General features: G+C 36.0%; 1 protein-coding gene across 5 annotated transcripts in view; it reads left to right on the forward strand.

The window, feature by feature from the left end:
* Nucleotides 1-19,772, forward strand: part of FAR2 (fatty acyl-CoA reductase 2) — a 181,821-nt gene extending 162,049 nt beyond the window's left edge. For all 5 annotated transcript variants that reach the window (XM_079139386.1, XM_079139384.1, XM_079139388.1 and 2 more), the window contains 6 exons: nt 492-610; nt 1,326-1,393; nt 8,774-8,945; nt 11,985-12,114; nt 16,904-17,031; nt 17,916-19,772. In XM_079139386.1, the coding sequence (XP_078995512.1) occupies nt 492-610; nt 1,326-1,393; nt 8,774-8,945; nt 11,985-12,114; nt 16,904-17,031; nt 17,916-18,078 (780 nt within the window). In that variant the 3' untranslated portion in view covers nt 18,079-19,772. The remainder of the gene's footprint in view (nt 1-491; nt 611-1,325; nt 1,394-8,773; nt 8,946-11,984; nt 12,115-16,903; nt 17,032-17,915) is intronic.
* The last annotated feature ends 373 nt before the right edge of the window (nt 19,773-20,145 follow it).

Consider the following 20,145-nt stretch of genomic DNA (forward strand, 5'->3'; position numbering starts at 1 on the left):
CAACTCATTTTTTTTCAGTTAAATGTTTTTTAAACTTTTAGTAGCTGCTTTTGCTTATAGTTGAATAAATACTAACAGAAACCAAAGTCATTTGAGAAATGCTAAACAAATATCAGTGGAAAATGTGGGAAATCTTAATTATTAAAATGTCTTATGAATTAATTTTTATGATGTGAAAAACTATTCGTGGTGTGTGTTAATTAACTAAGCATATTGATCTCTCACAAATTTAAGGAATTTCATACCACAAAGGAATCCAAGGACCACTCAAAAGGTTCACAGAGATGTTGGCACTTGAAATGAATTTGGCTGGGAAGGTTGGGTAGGCTGGGAGGTCAAACAACACAATAACTTAGAAGCAGTGAATCAGTGGTGACTGTTCTGACTAACAGCACTAGTGTTGTTTGATATATATGCTGGTTCTAGCTGCTACCTAAGACCTGACTTAATAGGTCTTTTTGTGTAATTGTTGTCATCGTTTTCCTGTGCAGGCTGGAAAAGGATTTCTTCGTTCCATAAAAGCTACTCCAATGGCTGTGGCAGATTTGGTTCCAGTTGATACAGTTGTCAATCTCACCTTAGCAGTGGGATGGTACACTGCAGTTCACAGGTATGGACAGGCTTTTGAAGATTTGAGAAGGGTGAATGTTAGGCACTTTTGAAAAATACAAGCATTTAGTATAGAAGGCACAAATACTGCTTAGTATTTGATCATGAAATAATATGCTCCTTAAATTGGTTTGCCCTAAAATTCTTGATAAACAAAAATATTTACTTTATATTCAGTAATCTGAAACATAGCTTCCTCTTTTATGGCAAAGGATATAAATGTTGATGAAATGACAACACATTTTATATTTAATTGAACTGCTCAGTTCTTGGTAAATGCCAAAAATCCAGATCACCATATTTGGGGAAATTTCCTAATACAAAGAAAAAAAAAAGTAGATTGCTTGTACATTTGGCATTGTTAGTAAATGATAAACAGAATTGGGTTTTTCTTATGTGAACTTAGACATATGTGCTCCACAAAATATCATGCCTAACTGATACTTCTCCCTCTCTTTCTGTCTCTCTCTCTCTCTCTCTCTCTCTCTCTCTCTCTCACACACACACACACACACACACAACATATACACTCATTTTCCTAGACATCTTCCATTTTGTGTATTAACCCAAAGAAAGAACAAAAGATGGAAGTGTTACATAGGTTGGTTTAATCATTGGAATTTTTAAAAGCACCCTGTCTTGATATTAGTTTTCCTTATCTTTGTTTCATCAGTTATGCATTTTATTTTTAATCTAATTTTTATTTCATCTTCCAGACCTAAACCGACCTTAATCTACCACTGTACATCAGGAACTATCAATCCCTGTAATTGGGGCAAAATGGGTAAGTGCCTCTAGGGATGTAACTACATGATTACTAGTCTTTACTTGGGGCCGGGGGTGGAAACCGGACACCATGTGTCATGGAGGAGGAGAAAGACAAATAATAATAATAACAGGTAAAGAGAGAACATGGTGGCAATTTTGAAATATGTCATTATTCACTGGAATGTCCTGTGGTGCACAGAGTAAGCCGTGGGAACACTGGCATGATTCTAAGGAATAAAGGGTCCAGTGGCTACAGAGGTTTAAAAAACAATAATAAAACCTAGAAAAAGTTGGCAATTACAAGACACTCTCCCTGCTGGGGCCGTTGCTGGAGCAATCAACAGGGTGCCTCCCTCTCTGGTGCATCACTGGGAATTTTAAACAATCAGTGACCGAGGAGACATAGGAAAATCGATTAATGGTATTCCTTCGTTATCCAGTCAGTGATATCCCTCATTAGTTCATGCGACTTGTCTCTATTGAGGGTGCAGTAAATGTAACCTTGAAAATATCTTGAAATTGATTCAATTTTTAATTTTTAAGAAAGTCTGAATGTTTTTATCATCTAGGTGGTATTTAGGTACAAGACAAAGTAAAAACAAAAATCAAATGTACTTCATTTGTTAGAATCTGATTTCCAATTCGGAGTGCTCAGTTGTGCCATTCTAGTTGCAAAGTTATTACTTCAGTAAAAATTAAATTACCTACTATTATCAGTTCTTTACACCGTATATCCAGTTGTTTAGACACATATCTAAACCATTCTGAAGCTGGGTATCTTATCCCTTTCAGTGTGAATAACTACTCCACTAGTAACTCATAAAAATGAATGAGTCATTGTGAGAGTTATAAAAAAAAAAGTCAGGTTTCTTGAATCCTGGGACAAGGTCGTAAGCAGTGTCATGTTAGCTATATTTTTAAAATATTTTTTAGTTGTCAATGAACCTTTATTGTATTTATTTATTTATTTATATGCAGTGCTGAGACTTGAACCCAGTGCCTCACACATGCTAAGCAAGTACTCTACCACAGAGCCCATGGTACCTATTTTTTTAAATATGTATCCATATGATTATTGATGGTGTTGAAATCCACTGTGAGAAGCCCCATAATAAAAAACTTTACTGATTGGGCTACATGTAAGGGATTGGATCTATTCAATGAATAAAATCAATGGAAATACATGTAAACATCTAATGATGGCAGAGGGTAAGAGAAGTCAGTTTAGCTACCATGCAGGATGCTTTGGTCCTCACTAACATGTCTCTTCTTTCCCTCTTCCGTCAGTAACATTCTCTCTACTCATTCCATTAAGCCATGGTACAGAACAGAGTATTACTGCAGAGTAGCCAGATGCTTTGCCCAATGTACGATAGGCTTTGACTTGAAGAGTGCCTTCCCAAAATGACAAGACTGGGCATGCATGCCTCCTCCACTCCCCTCTTACCCGTGGCAGACATCAGTTGATCACAACATCCTTTCTCCCCAATGCCAAGACTCTGTATTAGCATCCTTTTAAACACAGCATGTCTGGACAATATTACCAATTAATCTGATTTTGCATTTCAAATTGAAACTCATTTGTGTTTCATATAAGAGTGATCAAAATTCTTCCAACTAGGACCAGTAGCAGGCTGAACAACTATAGACTCAAGCGACATTACAGAGAGTGATTGCTGGGTGGGTAAAAGGAATATCTCTCCGTTTAGTTGTTTTGATTGAAGTTCTAGAAAAATTTTCAGTCTTCTGTACATATGTCTTCTACATCTTTTATCAGACTTATACTAAGAAATTGTTGTTTTTGTTTCTTGGGGGTTTTTTTCTTTCAAATTTAAAATGTTTTCTAATGGTGGTGGTGTATAGAAATGCAGTTGACCCTATATCCAACTTTCTTACTAAACCATTACAGACCAAGTATCCCTCATCTGAAAATGCAAAATCTGAAATGTTCCAAATCTGAAACTTCTGGAGTGCTGACATAAAGCTCTGATTCTGATGGTTCACTCTATTCAAACTTTGTTTCATGCAAAAAATTATTTATTATATGAAATTACCTTTGGGCTCCATGTATAATTTCTATATGAAACATAAATGAATTTTGTGTTTAGACTTGGGTCCCATCCCTGAGACATTTCATTATATAAATGCAAACTTGGAATATTTTCTCCAACATGTGAAAAAATTCCAAATCCACAATACCTCTGGCCTCAGGGATAAATATCCTTTTGAATAAAGGATATTCAGCATGTATTGCTAGTAGTTGTATGAGAATTTTCTTTTGGTTTTCTATGTAAATAATTTACTTAATCTACAAAAATACAATATGTATTGTTCCCATATTGTTTCCATGTCTAAAGAGTCTTTACTTTTGCCAAACTTCCAATGCTGAATAGAAATGTCAGTAGTGCATATTCTTGTCTTGTTCTTAATCTTCAACAAAAGACTTCAGACATTCCCCTATTTTCCAATAGGAAACCACTCTGCCATTTCTAGGGTAAACCTAAGTTGGTTATAGCATATTATCTTTTCTGTCTTCAGATGGATTCAGTTTGCTAATAATCTGTTCAGGATTTTAGCAGTTATTCTTGAGTAAGATGAGGTTCTCCCTTTTTGTTTTCACATAGACACTGTCTAATTTTGACTCTGGTATTTCATAGAATGAGTTGAATTTTTACTCCCTGCCCCTGTCACTTTTTCTCCTATTATCTGCAAGTGTTTTTTGTTTGTTTTAAGATCAGAGTAGTCAATTCCTTAAAAATTTGGCAAAACTACCTATAAACTATCTGGATTTGTGGTTTTGCTGTGGGAAGATTCTTTGATTTCTTCAATAGTTACAGGATTTTTTTCAGGTGTTCATTTTCTGCTTGAATCGGTTTTAGAAAGTGTATTTATCTCTTTTTCTAAGAACTTATCTATTTGTTTTTAAATTTATTCACATATAATTGGTGATGATAATATTTTAATATATCTTACCCTGAGCTGTATCTGTGCTTATGTCTCCTTTTTGCTTCATAATATTTATGTGTGGTTTTTTCTCAGTCTTTTGAAGGCACTTATTATTTTTTTTCAAAGATCCAACTTCTGTTTTTTTTTTTTTTTTAATTCTTCATATTTCTGGCTGGTTTTCTGTTGCATTGATTTCTTATTTCTGTTACTCCCTTCCTGTTTTCTTTGACTCAATTCTTCTTTTCCCCTCCTCTTTAACTCAGAAATACAGCTCATGTATATTTGATTTTCCTAATGTAAGTATTTCAGGCTTTACATTTCCCTCAACTACTTTGTTGTATCCCACACATTTTGCTGTATAATGTTTTGTTACTACTCATTTCTAAGCATTTACTACTTTTCATTTTAATTTCTTCACTGATACTAGTATGAGTATGCGAGAATGTGGTTTTCAATTTCCAAATTAAATTTTCACATGTGTGAGATCCTACTTGTCTTTCAAGTCAGATGGATGTAGCTTATGGTTGTTTTGAGCTTAGAAGTGAAGGAAACCTGGATTTAAACTATAGCTCATTTATGCAATCCTATGTTCATTGAACAGGCATTATTCTTGGAGCTGAGGATGCAACACATAGAAATTCATCCCACATAGAAGTCATATGCTGGTGTATGCAGCATATGCAGGTCCCACTGTTTACTAGACTCCATTACTTACTAGTCATATGAACTTAGGAAAATCACTGAATTTATCCCCATAGATCAATTTTCATACCTCTTAAATGAGAATGACAGTTATTCCACTTCAGAGAGTGTCGCTGGCTCTTTGCGGTACAAAATCCCTGGATATTTGTCACCGCTTGCAGCAACAACTTGCACGGGTCTTATGGGTGGTGGAGTGGAAACTGAGCTACTTCTATCTTTCTCTTTAGTGCACTGCTTTCTTGCTTGTTTGTTTATAGAGGAAATGAGGTTTACTTGCTTTGAGAGGAGAGAGAGAGAGACTTTGCTTAAGAGAGACTTTGAGAGAAGGACAGGCTTTGCTTAGAGCTTAGAGGAAGAGAGACTTGCTACGCCTCACTTAAGGTCTGCTGCTTACTGGTGCGTCCTGCATCCTGTGAACTAAGGGTACCTCTACCTAAGGTACTTCAGTGATGCATCTCAGTTCTCTGCTCTGCGATCGCCTTCCACCACCGCCCCTACTCGCTGCTGCTGGCGTGTTCTTCCTTTCTTCTGGCTGCTGTTGGGTATCGCGCTATTCCACTCCGCCTACGCTTATATCACCTCCAGGAGGTGAAGAGCAGGGCCACGCCTCTTACGCAAAGATTAGGCGAGATGCTCCGAGCAGGCACAATTAGGAGTGCTCGAGAACACATGCGCATACATTGTGTGCGTGGAGGATAAATCACCTGAGTGTGCTTATGTCAATTAACCTTCTCGCTGCCGATGTGATCAGGCACCATGGCATCCTGGCGCCACCAACATGGCACAGCCACCAACAAGAGAGTGCTTGGGAAGATATAATGAGATGGAGTGCTTAGCACAGTGATTAAAACAGTAAACATTTCAGTAAATGCTTGCTCTGGTTCTTTCAATATTTTTCTCAAGAAGCCTTTCCTACCCTCCTACTGCCCACCCTACCACCACCACCTCACCTCTCCATACTCTGGTACCCAGAGTTATCTGCTGCTTTATTTCTAGAGAGTACACAGTGCTGATCTCTAGTATAATACTCAGGCAAAAGATCAGTTACTAATTTCCACATCTCCCACCAGATTGCCAACTCCTTTAAGGACAAGGAACTTATCACATATGTATTTTTATCCTAGGATCTAGTACAGTGCCTGACAAGTATTAAAAGCAAGCTAGATTTTTTTTTTTTTTTTTTTAATGACTAAAGGAAGAGTCAAGATAGATTTAGAACATGGGAAGTAATTTTAGGACATGGAAAATATTTACTGGGCACTGATCACCTGCCAACAACTTTTCAAGGTACTGTATAGGTATGAACAAAGACAAAATTCTATTTTCATGATCTTTACGGTCTAGTATGAAGAAATAAATGTCAGATATAATTAAGATCCTGAAAAATTTTTCAGTAAAGAGTAAAGTGAGAAGGTTGCCCTTGTATATGTGGTGTCCAAGGGAAGCATCTCTGTGAACGGTGACAGCAGAGACCTGAAAGAAGTAAGGGGTCAAATCAAACGGATAGCTGGAGGGGGCATTCCCAACTGAAGGAACAGTAAGTACTAAAGCTCCTTCTTCATATTCAAGGACAGCATGGTGGCCACTATGGCTATAGCAGAAGAAATGAGAAGGAGAATGGCAGGAAATAAAGTCAGAGCGATGGGCATAGGGAGTGAGGATGCAGATAATGCAAGACCTTACAGAGGATGGTAAGAGTGTGGTTTTCTCTCTAAATGAGAAGAGATTCCATTGAAGGGTTCTAAAGAAAGAAGCAATATACTCCGAGTTACCCTCTGTTATATGGCAAGTAGACTGTAGGGGAACAAGAGTCATGGCAGAGACCACTTAGAACACTATAGCAATATCCCACCTCCATCAGTGGTTTGTGTTAGAGTGAAAGCAATAGAAATTGTGATTCTGGAAATTTTTCAAAGAGAAAGCTGATAGATGTTGGTACCCAAGGTTATGAGGGTTGTTAAAGAAAGAGAAGGATCAGGATGACTCCAAAGTTTTTGGCTGAGCTACTGAAAAATTAAATTGTCATTTAAAAGTAGAAGACTGGAGAAGCAAGTTTTATACATGTATCAAGAAGTAGGTAGTTGGTAGTGGAAATATCAAAAGGACAATTTTAGAACTGTTAAATATGAATGTTTAACCAGGCACGGTGGCACACGCCTGTAATCCCAGTCGCTCAGAAGGCTGAGGCAGGAGGATCACAGGTTGGAGGCTAGCCTCAGCAACTTAATAAGACCCTGTCTCAGAAAATAAAGGAGCCTGGAGGTGTGGCTCAGTATTTGAATGCCCCTGGATTCAATCCCTGTACCAAAACAAAAGGTATGAATGTTTATTATATATCCAAGTAGAAATGTTGAACAAGCATATGGATATATAGATTAGAAAGTGTTACTATTAGATTCTCCTGCACATGTGTAACTTTGATATATTTTATTTTTTCAAGTATATAAGCCTATGGACCAGATTTTTCCCCTCTGTATAGGGTATATATTTTTCATATAGATTTCTAAGTGATGTCTTTTGAAGGAGGGCAATAATCACATTACCATAATAAGTGATAGCTTCAATATAATTGAATAATGAGCTTAGGTACATTCTTTGAAAAAACTACACAAATTCAAATTGAATTTAAGTGAATATTTTTTAAAAGAACTATTGAATTGACAAATGTACATCAACTAAGTATAATGTACTAAGTATAATGTATGTAATAACATAAAATGAAAAGATAATTATGTTAAAAAAAAAAAAAAAAAAAACCTTGGAGCTGGGCACAATGGCACACACCTGTAATCCCAGCAGCTCAGGAGGCAAAAGCAGGAGGATCTCAAGTTCAAAGTCAGTCTCAACAAAAGCGAGGCACTAAGCAACTCAGTGAGACCCGTCTCTAAATAAAATCAAAATAGGACTGGGGATGTGGCTCAGTGACCTAGTGCTCCGAGTTCAATCCCTGGGACCCCCAAGAAACCTTGGAGACCATAGTGGAAAATTAAGTGTAACATATTTTCAGAAAAGTAGAAAGAAGTATAAGACTGTGGTATTTAAAGTGAACCAATGCAAGGGAATCCTACCTTTATATTCTCTTTATTGAGAAAATTAAACCTTAAGAAATTGCAACCCATTAAGAAACTTTCCTGCTAGGCGTGGTGGTACAGACCTGTAATCCCAGTGACTCATAGGACTGAAGCAAGAGGATTGCAAATTCAATTCCAGTCTCGACAACTTAGTGAGGCCCTAAGCAACCTAGTGAGACCCTGTCTCAAAATAAAAAATAAGAAGGCCCGGGGTGTAGCTCAGTAGTAAAGAGCCTCTGGGTTCAATCCCCAGCACAAAAGAAAGAACGAAAGAAAGAGGGGGGAAGGAAGAAAGAAGGGAGGGAGGGACACAGGGAGGGAGGGAGGAAGGAAGAAAGGAAGGAAGGAAGGGCTTTCAGAAGAGATGAAGTAACCTCGAAATTGAATGATGGACTTAAGTTCTTAATGGTTCTTCCTTGTATTGACTCAAACTATTTTCCCAAGTATTTGTTTGGAGTAAATGTTTCAAGGAAAGGAGCCAATTCTTAACCCATTCATATTGTTGGATTTTGTAGATGGCTACCTGCCCAGCATAAAAGTCTTTATGTTATTCTCAGAAATTGATTCTTGATTCTTTGCAGCAAATCCAGTCTTTATTATTTTAACCCGTTGCAAACGCCTTTCCCTATGATGGGTTTATATGTTCTGAGACTTAGTACCTAACTTTTTTTTTCTAGGATTACAAGTCTTGGCAACTTTTGAAAAAGTCCCATTTGAGAGAGCATTTAGGAGGCCAAATGCTGACTTCACAACCAACTATTTCACAGCCTCCTACTGGAACGCGGTCAGCCACCGAGCCCCTGCCATCATCTATGACTTCTATCTGCGGCTCACTGGAAGGAAACCCAGGTGAGCAGCTGGGTCAATGGTTTCAAGTGTCACTGCATTGGAAATTAGGGCCAGTCTCTAGTCCTCCCTTCAGTTGAGGATCAAAGGGAACACTAAATCAATCTCTCATTCTCTCTCTCTCTCTCTCTCTCTTTCTCTCTCTCTCTCTCTCCTTCATACACACACACAGACAAACACACACATTTTTAGGACAAAAAGGAAGCAGTAGTGAGAAACCACAAAATCCTATAATCTAAAAATCCTCTGCCATAATAAAGGAAGTTAAAGAACTTGCTTGATAAATTCAGCAAGTCATTATTCACACTAACCCAGGCACTGTCACTGAAGTTTTTCAAATCAATCATCTTAAAATACACAGTAAGGACAACCTCACTTCCTGAAAGCTCACTGTGTGACACTCCCGGGGGAAGGGTGACAGTGGCACAGTGATCCCATTTTCACTCTCACATCACAGGGGAGACATTCTCACCATCCCAAATTTAAACTCAAGGAAAGAGAAGCTAAGGGAAGAATTTTAATATACTCAGAGTGTCAAAGGAAGAATTTAGAGAATGCTGAGTCTCAACTGCCCCGCCCGTATTGTGAACTGAATTTACTGCCACCTAGAGAGATGGGTAAGGGGATTGGGGGAATGAAGTGTGCTGAAGCTAAGGCAACCCTGTCACGGTGGAGCAGTGTGACAGAGGACGTATCCCTTATCTTTTTGTCTCACTTGAATGATGAGAAGTCATCATTATTACAATTACCAAAAGCCAAGCCTGTGATCAAGAAATAGAACATGAACAGCATTGGCTTCGGTGCTAGCCCCTTTATGCGGTGGCAGGGAGCGGGTCTCAGTGTCTCTGTGTGGTTGATTTTCATCCTTATTGACAGAGTAAATGACTCAAACTTAGTCAACATAGCTCATCCATATTTTCAGAGGCTTCATTTAGAGCTCACAACTCAGCTCTTTAGTAAGGTGCAAAGATATTGTTACTATAAGGGAAATATTTGAATGGGGCTTATTAAATATGGATGGTAAATAAAAAACAAACATTACAGAAAAATGTTAGAACCTTCACATTAGGTCATGGTTCAAAGGCCTGGATAAATAGCAGAAAGTTCAATATGTAAAAAAGAAAAACTCAGGAGGAAGAGACAGTAAAAATCTGTTACATATTTTATTTGAGAGAAACTAAACTGTATTTTGTTTGTGAGAAACCAAACTAATTTTTGTGGGAAATGGGTTAGTTTGTTTTATGATATAAAAGCCCTAAAATTAGTTCATCTCTGTAAGTCCCAACTTCCTCTTCTGTAAAAAGGGCATAATAATCATATCTATTTTATAGACTTTATATCAAAATGTTTAGAATATAATGATTTCTATTATTGCTGAAGAAGCTTTAAATTTTTATGTGGTAAAGGGATTCTTCCTTTTTCTTTATAGTTTTTGTATTTTACCTATTAAGAAAAAGTTTTCTACCTTAGGGTAATAAATAAATTCTTTTTTTTTTTTCTAAAAAAATAAATACCATTAGTTTGATATAATCCTAAACATACAAACACTGTATGTATGACTGTTATTTTTAAAAATTAAAGTGCATCTATTGCAATAACATCAATTGTATCAGAGTTGGGGAACAGACAAAGATTTGGATAATAGTTAAATGGAACTCTGTTATGGTATTTGAATCAAAGAACAATGATATCTACCTCCTGCTTAAGAAATTTTCCATAATAGAGTAAGAGAGTGCCCCATGAGTCATTGGGTATACAGGATTTAGAATTTAACCAAAAATAAGAATAAATCCCAAGAATAACCTCCTAACTCATTACTGAATTGAGTACAGTTATTACTATTATGAAGATTGCTTTAACTAAGATAAAAATCAAATGCTTTATGGCTCAAAGACTTAGGTTGGGGTATTAGCAATGTGACTTTAAGCATAATCTTTCTATAAAATGAATACAAATAATATTGATATTGATGACCTTGTATTGTGAGGATCAAATAACAACACATATGAAAGTTTCTTGTAAATTGTTATAAATTTGGAAGGTTCACACAGAGGAGTTGGTTCAAGTTCTGACCATAGGATCTTATTACTTATGAGATACAAAGTTATTAGATTGCACAGAGGTTTTTGAGGTTGGTCAAAACTAAGTTGTAATATTGGTTGTGACACAATCTTAAGCTTGTGTTACCTGTTTATGAAAATGCAGACAAATACCTATAAAGATACTATTATACAAATTAGCAGAGATAATATTTCTTAGAATTATCAGTGCTGTGCATAATACAGAGTAGATTATCAAGAGTGAGTTCTTTTCTCCTTCGGTCTACATTACAATTGGCAAATGCTTTAGTTCCCCAGATCAGCACTAATATGATCAACACTTTTGTCTAGAAGTTATATACTGTTAGGGTCAGGGTTAGGTTTAGGGTTAGGGATAAGGAGGGTGGTAAGAATGGAGGAAGGAAGGACTGTATGGAGGGAAAGAAGGGTGGGAGGGGAGGGAAGAAAATAACAATGAATCAAACAACATTGCCCTATGTAAATTTATGATTACACAAATGGTATGCCTTGACTCCATGTACAAATAGAGAAACAACATGTATCCCATTTGTTTACATAAAAAAAATAGAAGTTATATACTAAGACCTCAGAGCCTAGTCATTAAAATAAAAAATTCAAGAACATACAATAAAAAGAAATGTTTTCTATTTGTCTCTCTCAGAATTCAAAAAATGAACGGTATGTCTTTAGGGGTGAGTATCTGACTAATTTAAAAATAAATTTGCTACCCTTAGGAAAAAGGTAGCAGAAAACAAGACTTACTTTGCTTTTAAAATACCTGATAGAGGAATCTCCTTTAAATCCACTCCCTTTCCTTCATTCAACAGAGTTAGGGCAAAAGAAAAAAAAGATTAAGAATTTTAATGAGAAATTGGAGAAAAAAAGAGGGATAAGTTTTTCCTTCAATGAATTCGTCATTCATCCCAATATAGTAGCCATCTGTGGTGAACTGATATCTGCTTCTAATTGATCTCTTCCTCAGGATGACAAAGCTCATGAATCGGCTTCTAAGAACTATTTCCATGCTGGAGTATTTCATCAACCAGAGTTGGGAATGGAGCACATACAATACAGAAATGTTGATGTCAGAGCTAAGTCCTGAGGACCAGAGAGTGAGTACAGCACTGGTACAAACAACAGGAAAACCTTACTCTTTTGGAATTTAGGATTATTCAAATCATAAAGTCAATGAAGGAAGTTTTGGTTATATACACAGATTATTTTTTCCTAAGAAAATCAGACAATATTATCACCACAGTCACAGGAAATGAATTTAACGTAGGTAAGAAACATAAGTTCTTGGACTTGGGTCACTGCTGTTCTGAAATGGTATATTTCATCTACTGCACGTCAGTCCTCAGTCCTTTCTTCATCTCTCAGTAGTTATATTCACCACAAGCCCTCATAACCTCTGACTTTCCCCCACCTACTATGCTGTCAATGAAAAATGATTTTATTGTTCATAAACTCTTTCGTCCATTATACTTGTCAAATTAAAATTGGTTTGTATCTCCACAGCTACAGTTACTTCCTTCTCCCCCCACCTCCTGGTACAGGGGACTGGACTCAGGAATGCTTAACCACTGACCCATATCCCCAGCCCTTTTAATTTTTTGAGACAGTTCTCCCTGAGTTGCTTAGAGCCTCACTAAGTTGCTGAGGCTGGCTTTGAATTTAAGATCCTCCTGCCTCAGCCTCCTGAGGGGCTGGGATTATACATGTGCACCAGTGTGCCTAGCCCTCCTTATCTTTTTAAAGATAACCCCAACATCTACACCTTCTATCTCATCTAAATCTCACCATTTCAGTATGACCCTGTCTCTGGTATTCAGTGTTCCTCCCTACAATGTTTTTCTTCCACCATGTACTTCTATTTTTCAACACAGGCCATCACTTTGTTTGACATCAGAATTATTTATTTCCTTAGTTTCTTGACAACCACAAAGGATAAACCTCTGCAGATTTCGAAATTCACAAATATACAAGTGTTATAGATTGTACATAGAAGTGTTGCACATGTTCCTAGGTTTTTTTTGCTGAGTCATGTGTTCCCTAAGCATATTCTTATGATATTACTAAAGTTTTAACTAAACTTTCAAATTTTAAAGTTTTCACTGTGTATTGATAGACATTTTTTAAGAAACAATTGGTCTAAAAATATTTCTATTTATTTTGAACCTGACAGCATTGAAATAGCAAATTTCAACCTAAAATGACTAAAAATGAGTGACAAGTCTGTGGGGGGAAGAATAGCTTCAGTGGATTTAACACATGCTCTCAAAATATTTTAGCAAAGGTAATAGTCCTAAATGTAATTATTGGATTCTGGTGTGGCTCAGAATTCAGTTTGATTTGCTGATGGATTAAAAAATTCCAAACTAGACCCTCACTGAAATCTAATTTAGTAGAGTGAAACAGTATAAAAATAAAATAAAAGCCTCTATTTATATAAATGAATAAATATTTAGTGATAAGAAAAAACATACCCAAACAAAGTGATAATGAAACTACTTTTGAAAGCAATTTAAATTCTGGACAAGTCTGAGGAGTGCTATGGAACTTGTTAACCTCATCTGTTCTTTGTTAGCACTCCAAATTTCACAAAGGCTTGTGAAAACTTGAATTAATACATACAATAAAAGAAAAAACTGGAAATGAAATAAACTACCAAACTAGTCAAAATACAAATCAGAATGTCATGGCTACCAACGAAAAAAAACCAGAATGTCCATCCATAAGATCCTACTAAGTTGCTATGGTTAAGCAGGGAATTTGTTCTTGAACTTTCTGATGAAAAGGTGAACATGAAATTCCTTGTCCAAAAGGAGAAAATATACTAGTGTTTGAAGAGAAGCGAAGTTTTCTTATATTTAATTCTAACAAGTGTTTATGAAGAGCTGGCTCCCTATTATGGCTCTCTAAGGCATAATGGATAACATCTCTAAAGCAAATATAGTAACAGCTTTGCAAAAGGTTATTTCTAGTCATATTCCACCATGAAAGTGGAGAAGATTAAAAAAAAAGAAATATGGATAATAAATCAGCAAAGGACTTGTTCATTAAATAAATGTTATTTGAATCCTCAAAATGTTAACTAAGGATATTAATATTTACTCACTTCCCTCCCAGGTCTAAAATGGTTTTCTGTGATGAATTTGTAACATTTTTATTTGCATATAAAGGATTAAGTAGCTCTAGAGAACTACTAAATCTTTAAGATGTCAAACTCAACTGCATTCTTTAGAAGTTTATTATATCCTAGATATAGGGAAACAGTTAATCATAAAGAAATGATACAAGTTATGAAATAAGCCTAAGAGATTTTCAGAAGTGGGTAGCTGGCTATTTTATATTTATTTATTTATGCCTTGTGTACACTAAGCAAGTGCTCTACTACTGAGCCACATCCCCAGCAGTTTTTATTTATTTATTTTTGAGGCAGTCTTGCTAAGTTGTCAGGCTGGTTTTGAACTTGTGATCCCCTGCCTCAGCCTCACCTGTGGCCATTTTAAAGTCAATAAACTTGACTTTTTGTCATAATTGGTTTTTTGATCTTGACAATTTGTGCCTTTTATTTATGACAATCTATGCTTCCATCAAAGGTTAGCTGTCTGAAAAAAAGGAAACTAGGCTGGGCCTCATCGCTCGGGAGGCTGAGGCAGGAGGATCATGAGTTCAAAGCCAGCCTCAGCAACAGTGAGGCCCTCTGCAACTCAGTGAGACCCTGACTCTACATAAAATACAAAATAGGGCTGGGGATGTGGCTCAGTGGTCGAGTGCCTCTGAGTTCAATCCCCAGTATCAAAAAAAAAAAGGAAACTACATTTAATTTGGTTATATTCATGTAAGGATCAAATAATTGACAAAACTGCTTTGTAACAAAAAAGAAACTTTTGGTTTTTAAAATTAATATTAAGGGGCAGGGGATGTAACTCAGTGGCAGAGTGCCTGCTTACTATGCACAAGGCCCTGGGTTCATTTCCCAGCACTGCAAAAATAAAAAAATAACATTAATTTTACTGAAACTACAATTCCTTTATGTATTCAGTCAGTATTTATTGAATACCTACCTTGTGCCAGCTATTGTTTTAGAAACATCATTTATTTGAGTTAAGGTGTTTTGCTATTAAGATTAAAGTCCTTCCTAGTGAGGTCTCAATGGGAGTTTAATCAGTTAAATCTAATCAAGCAACTCACCTTCTTTGCACAGAGGAAAATTCTTTACTAAGAATAGGATCTTTATTAAGCAAAAAGTGATCTAAGAGTGCTGTACATCTAAGGAGAGAGAAAGGTGCCCTGTGGGGAAGACTAGCCTTCTTAAAGAAACTCCACTTGCTAAGATCTATTAAACACTGAAACATTTTTATGCTAGCATAAGTTCATTTTTCAGGCCATTCTTCTCAAGTACACTAAATAAAAACCTTCAAAATCATATCTACCCAGTGTGAAGACCAGTGATACCTAATGCAATCTTTTATTTCAACAGGGTCATACTCAAACTATACAAGAAGAAACTAACACTTCAAATATTTCCAGAGCTACTACCATCTTCCTGACACTCTCTCTGTTGTTACAAGTTTTATTGCCCCAAGTTCTTTGTATTAAATCAAAACTATTTTTCTATTATATTTGAAGCTCTTTCCCTCTATTTACCCAATTAAGCTCTTTTTATGGAGATTTTGAAGATTTTGAAGATGTATGGATGGCTCATGGATGATCTGTCAGGTTTTCCTTCTCAACCCATCCTAGGTCTGTTTGTCTATATGAAGTTCGTCCCCATCATGATCCTGCCACACAACACCATTACTTTCAAAATGCAGCCGTGATAAAATCTGTTGAAAGCAATTCAAAACTTTAGCTTTCAATAACAAACCAAAGGGAGAATACATTTTAACGATGCAAAACACTTTTTAACTTTCCTTATTATTACTTAGTGTCTATTCTCTATGTAACAACACTCTCCCTAAATAAATCTCTTCCTTCTTCCTCTGCTCTTCATTTCCCCTCATCTCTTTCCTTTTACCACTTTTTAAATATAAAAAAAAAAAAAAAAAAAAAAAAACTTTAAGGAATAGGCTACTTACTCTCATTTATGTAATGAAGTAGTAATATAAGAAAGAACAGTAGGCTAAGGGAACAACACCAAAATTAAAGAGCTATGGGAAAGATGCATAAGTTGTATTATGGTCACTAACATGTCATCCATTAATATTTAAAATAATTACTCATCATTTATTTGAAAAAGTACACCAAGTCAATCACAAGCTTTTATCAGGCTGTGTTAGTCAACTTTACTTTGCTGTGATCAAAATACCTGGCAAGAACAACTTCAAGGAGGAAAGTTTATTTGGGGGCTCATAGTTTCAGAGGTCTCAGTCTGTAGATGACCATCCTCCTTGCTCTAGACCCACAGTGAGCCAGCGCATCATGGGGGAAGGGCATTGCTAAGGGGAGCTGTTTCAGGCAGAGCAGAAAGGAAGCACAGGGGACAGGGCAAGGGGTAACAGTGGCCCACCTTCCCCAACTATGTACCTTCAAACTAGGATGGACTGGTTAGATTACAGCTCTCACAATCCAATTATTTCATTTCTGAATATTCCTGCCAAAACACTGGAGCTCTGGGGTAACATCCTATTTCAAAACCATAACACTTAAGTAATACCAGTTTCTTTATATTTTCCTCACAAGACTTCCTGAATGCCAACTGTTTTGGCCTGGTCCCTATTTAAATACTTACGTAAATGGTGATCTTTTGAGGTAACAACTTCAAATTATCTCTTTCGAGGGATCTAAACTGTCTCTTTAACTGAGTGTCACTCCTTTATGTTAAAGAAATTTCATCAATGGAGAGAGTGTTCAGCGGAGAATTTCTGGCAGCCCATAATCTCTCTTTCCTTGCAGGTATTCAACTTTGATGTGAGTCAGTTGAACTGGTTAGAATACATTGAAAATTATGTTATGGGAGTTAAGAAACACATATTGAAAGAGGATATGGCTGGGATCCCAGAAGCAAGGCAACACTTAAAAAGGTAAGCATAATTACTCAGGTAATATTTACGAAGCACCTACTGTGTATGTCACTTTGTACCAGACAGAATTTGAGCAGGGAAAGGGAGGAATGAACATTTCTTGAGCACTAACAGCAAGTCCAGCATTCTATACTATGCCCTATAATACACTGCTTCATTTAGACTTCACTGCACCCCTATGAGGCAGGTACTATTTTCAGTACCCCATTTTTATCACAAAAGTATTAGGGTCAAAGAACTTGTCCATAATACCTACTTAGTATAGGAGCCAGATTTAAACTAAAATTTCTGCTTCTTTTACCACACTCTATCATAATGTGATAAAATAAAATATTCCAAAGGCAAGAGACCTGATTATTATGTGTAACCTGAGGAAAATCCCTTAGCTACTCTTTAGTTCCTTCAACTTCCTTATATCTCTTTCAGCCATAATTCTGGAGGGACAAATAATAATACCATGCAGGTAATCATTCTGGTGAAAGCAAAGTGTTATAGTGCAGCGACAATATGAATGGAAAAGATTATAAATAGGAAGGAAATTTGAAAAGCAGGCTAAGAACTTTAGAATTTATCCTCTGGTGAACAAGAACTAATAAAGATGTATGATATGGTAATAAGGTCAAATATATTTTTAAAATATTATGTTGGTCATGCTTGTAAAATAGCTTCAAGTAGAGAGAAAGACAAACTAGAGAAATGTGATTATTCATTATGTTGTGAAAATAAGAGATACAGAAACCAAAAAGCCATCAAGTCATGCCACATACTCTGACTACTTAATGTTTGCTAGTTACAGCCAGGGAAAGACATTTAAGCTTAAGATCACACAGCTGCGTACTTAGTACTGTGTTTGTTAACTTTGGTTATGTCTGTCTGTTCCCCAGGCTCCGAAATATTCACTACCTCTTTAATACTGCCCTCTTTCTTATCATCTGGTGCCTTCTCCTTGCAAGATCTCAAATGGCCCGGAATATGTGGTTCTTCATTGTGAGCTTCTGTTATAAGTTCCTCTCCTACTTTAGGGCATCCAGAACGCTAAAGATCTAAAAACATTCAACATTCACCTTTCATCTGGAACCTCTTGGATACCTCTCAAAACAGTAAACTGTGGTTCTCAAGATTAGGAAGTAACGAGGAACATGTTCAAGCTGACAATGTCAAATATGCTGTTATGTGTTCATCACTATTTCTTAACTGTATATTTTTATTTCAGTGAAAGAAGGAAAGTCACAAAATAGCCTATAGCCATACATATTTTAGGAAAAAAATACTTCCAGATTATTTCCTAATACTCTAGCCTAGCCTCTTGCATATTCAATGTGAAAATGTTCCCACTTTTCTTATTTAGCTTTACTCTTTGAGAGGATTAATTTCAACTCAATAAGCAAGGAAGAACATATGGAGAAGCCAAAATAAGCTAAGGCAGTGCTAACCATTCTGGGGTAACTGGGAGAAAGGTCTGAACACAAGATGAGTAGAGGAATTGTCATCTCAACACCCTCACAAATGTTGTAAGATAATTCCCCACTGGAGTGGCTCTCCTTCCTTTCTATGCTGTAAGAGTCCTGGTTGAGGAGTAGACTTAGAAAATGGGTCCACATTTACCATTTCTCTTAACTATACCCACTTCTTAAAACTAAAAAAAGATCAAGAAGTGTAAATAATTATGTATAGTATGAGGACTGAAGCATATTTGCATTGGGGACTCTCACTTATGCTTTCAAATCAAAATTGATAATAGTATCTCATAATTTTGATAACTATTGTTCGAAATCTTTTTAATCACCAGTTTTCCTGATAACTTTTTCTTTAGAGTTTTCTTCTTGTTCATTAAAATTGCCAAAGCCCTTATATTTAAGCTTATTTCACTCAGGCATCAATTAGAGTGGCTAATGGAGAGGTAAAGTCCTAGACCAGACCCAGTCACCTCACCTTTGCCATTGATGAAAGCAAAATTTAAAATAAAAATTTAAAATTATCTTCTTATATAAAGTGGGGGTGATAACTCTTCTGTGATCATCAGAGGATTTATTAGTATCTTGATTATTCCAATTGTACAAAGTTAACTGTACAATGTACAGCAGGAAAAGTGGATTTCATTAAGTAAGTTTGGAGGGTTTTCTTGCTTAAAAATATTTTATATATAACACAAATTAATAAAATGTTTATATGCTCTCAAATTCCCATAGTAATAACTGTTATCCCAACTTTCCTCAGATTTAAGATTACTTTTCTTCATGCTAAAAAAATTTTTATTCAAATATATTTGGAACCTAAAAAGTAATCATCACCACACAACTAGTTGAAAATGTTAACTAAGAACAGCAGTTATATTTATGCTTACCTTTTGAAATAATTAGTAATACTCAAAAAGGCACATTCTGGAAGTTGAAATATATAAGGCCTTAGGGCAGTATCATTAGGGGCATTTTGGGGAAACTCTTCTGGGCAATGTCTTTACCAATTTGATCTAGGAACTACTTTCTATAGCAACAACTCAGCTCTGAAACATAACATCAGTTTGAGATGTCTATATGATACTTTTGAATTACAGTGATACAAACTATGGATACAGTAAAAATATGAAAATCAAGATAAAGTTCAATGGGTTGGATTAAAACACAATAGTTCTAAGTATTTACTATCTTTTGATTATCGTATGTTGCATCAATTCAGTAACTCCACTGATCAAGTATTCACATTTTGACTTTTGATTAAATAAAACTTTGAATTAAAAACTTCTTCCTCTCTTCTAGTGTTGTGTATTTGTTTAACTGCTCATTATAGCAGGTCACCACATAATCCCCCGCCCCAGGGAAAAAAAAAATCTTCCAAAGAACTCTGTGCAAATAAAACCACAGAAATATCTATCAGATGAATATAAACATACAGGTACACAATGCTTCACTTTTTTTTGATACCCATTTGTAGGGTTACATTTACATGAGTGTTCTGTGGCATCAGATAAATGACAGGAAGAGTACTCTTGTGATGATTCAGCAGTAAAAGGTATCTGTATGACAGAAAATTCCCATTATATAAGTAGTTCACATCAGGACCAATTAAAAATAATTCAAATGTCTAATACATTCAAAGCAATGGGAAAGAATCTTG

The sequence above is a fragment of the Sciurus vulgaris genome, assembly GCF_902686455.1.
Source record: "Sciurus vulgaris genome assembly, chromosome: 5".
NCBI classification, from domain to species: Eukaryota; Metazoa; Chordata; class Mammalia; order Rodentia; family Sciuridae; genus Sciurus; species Sciurus vulgaris.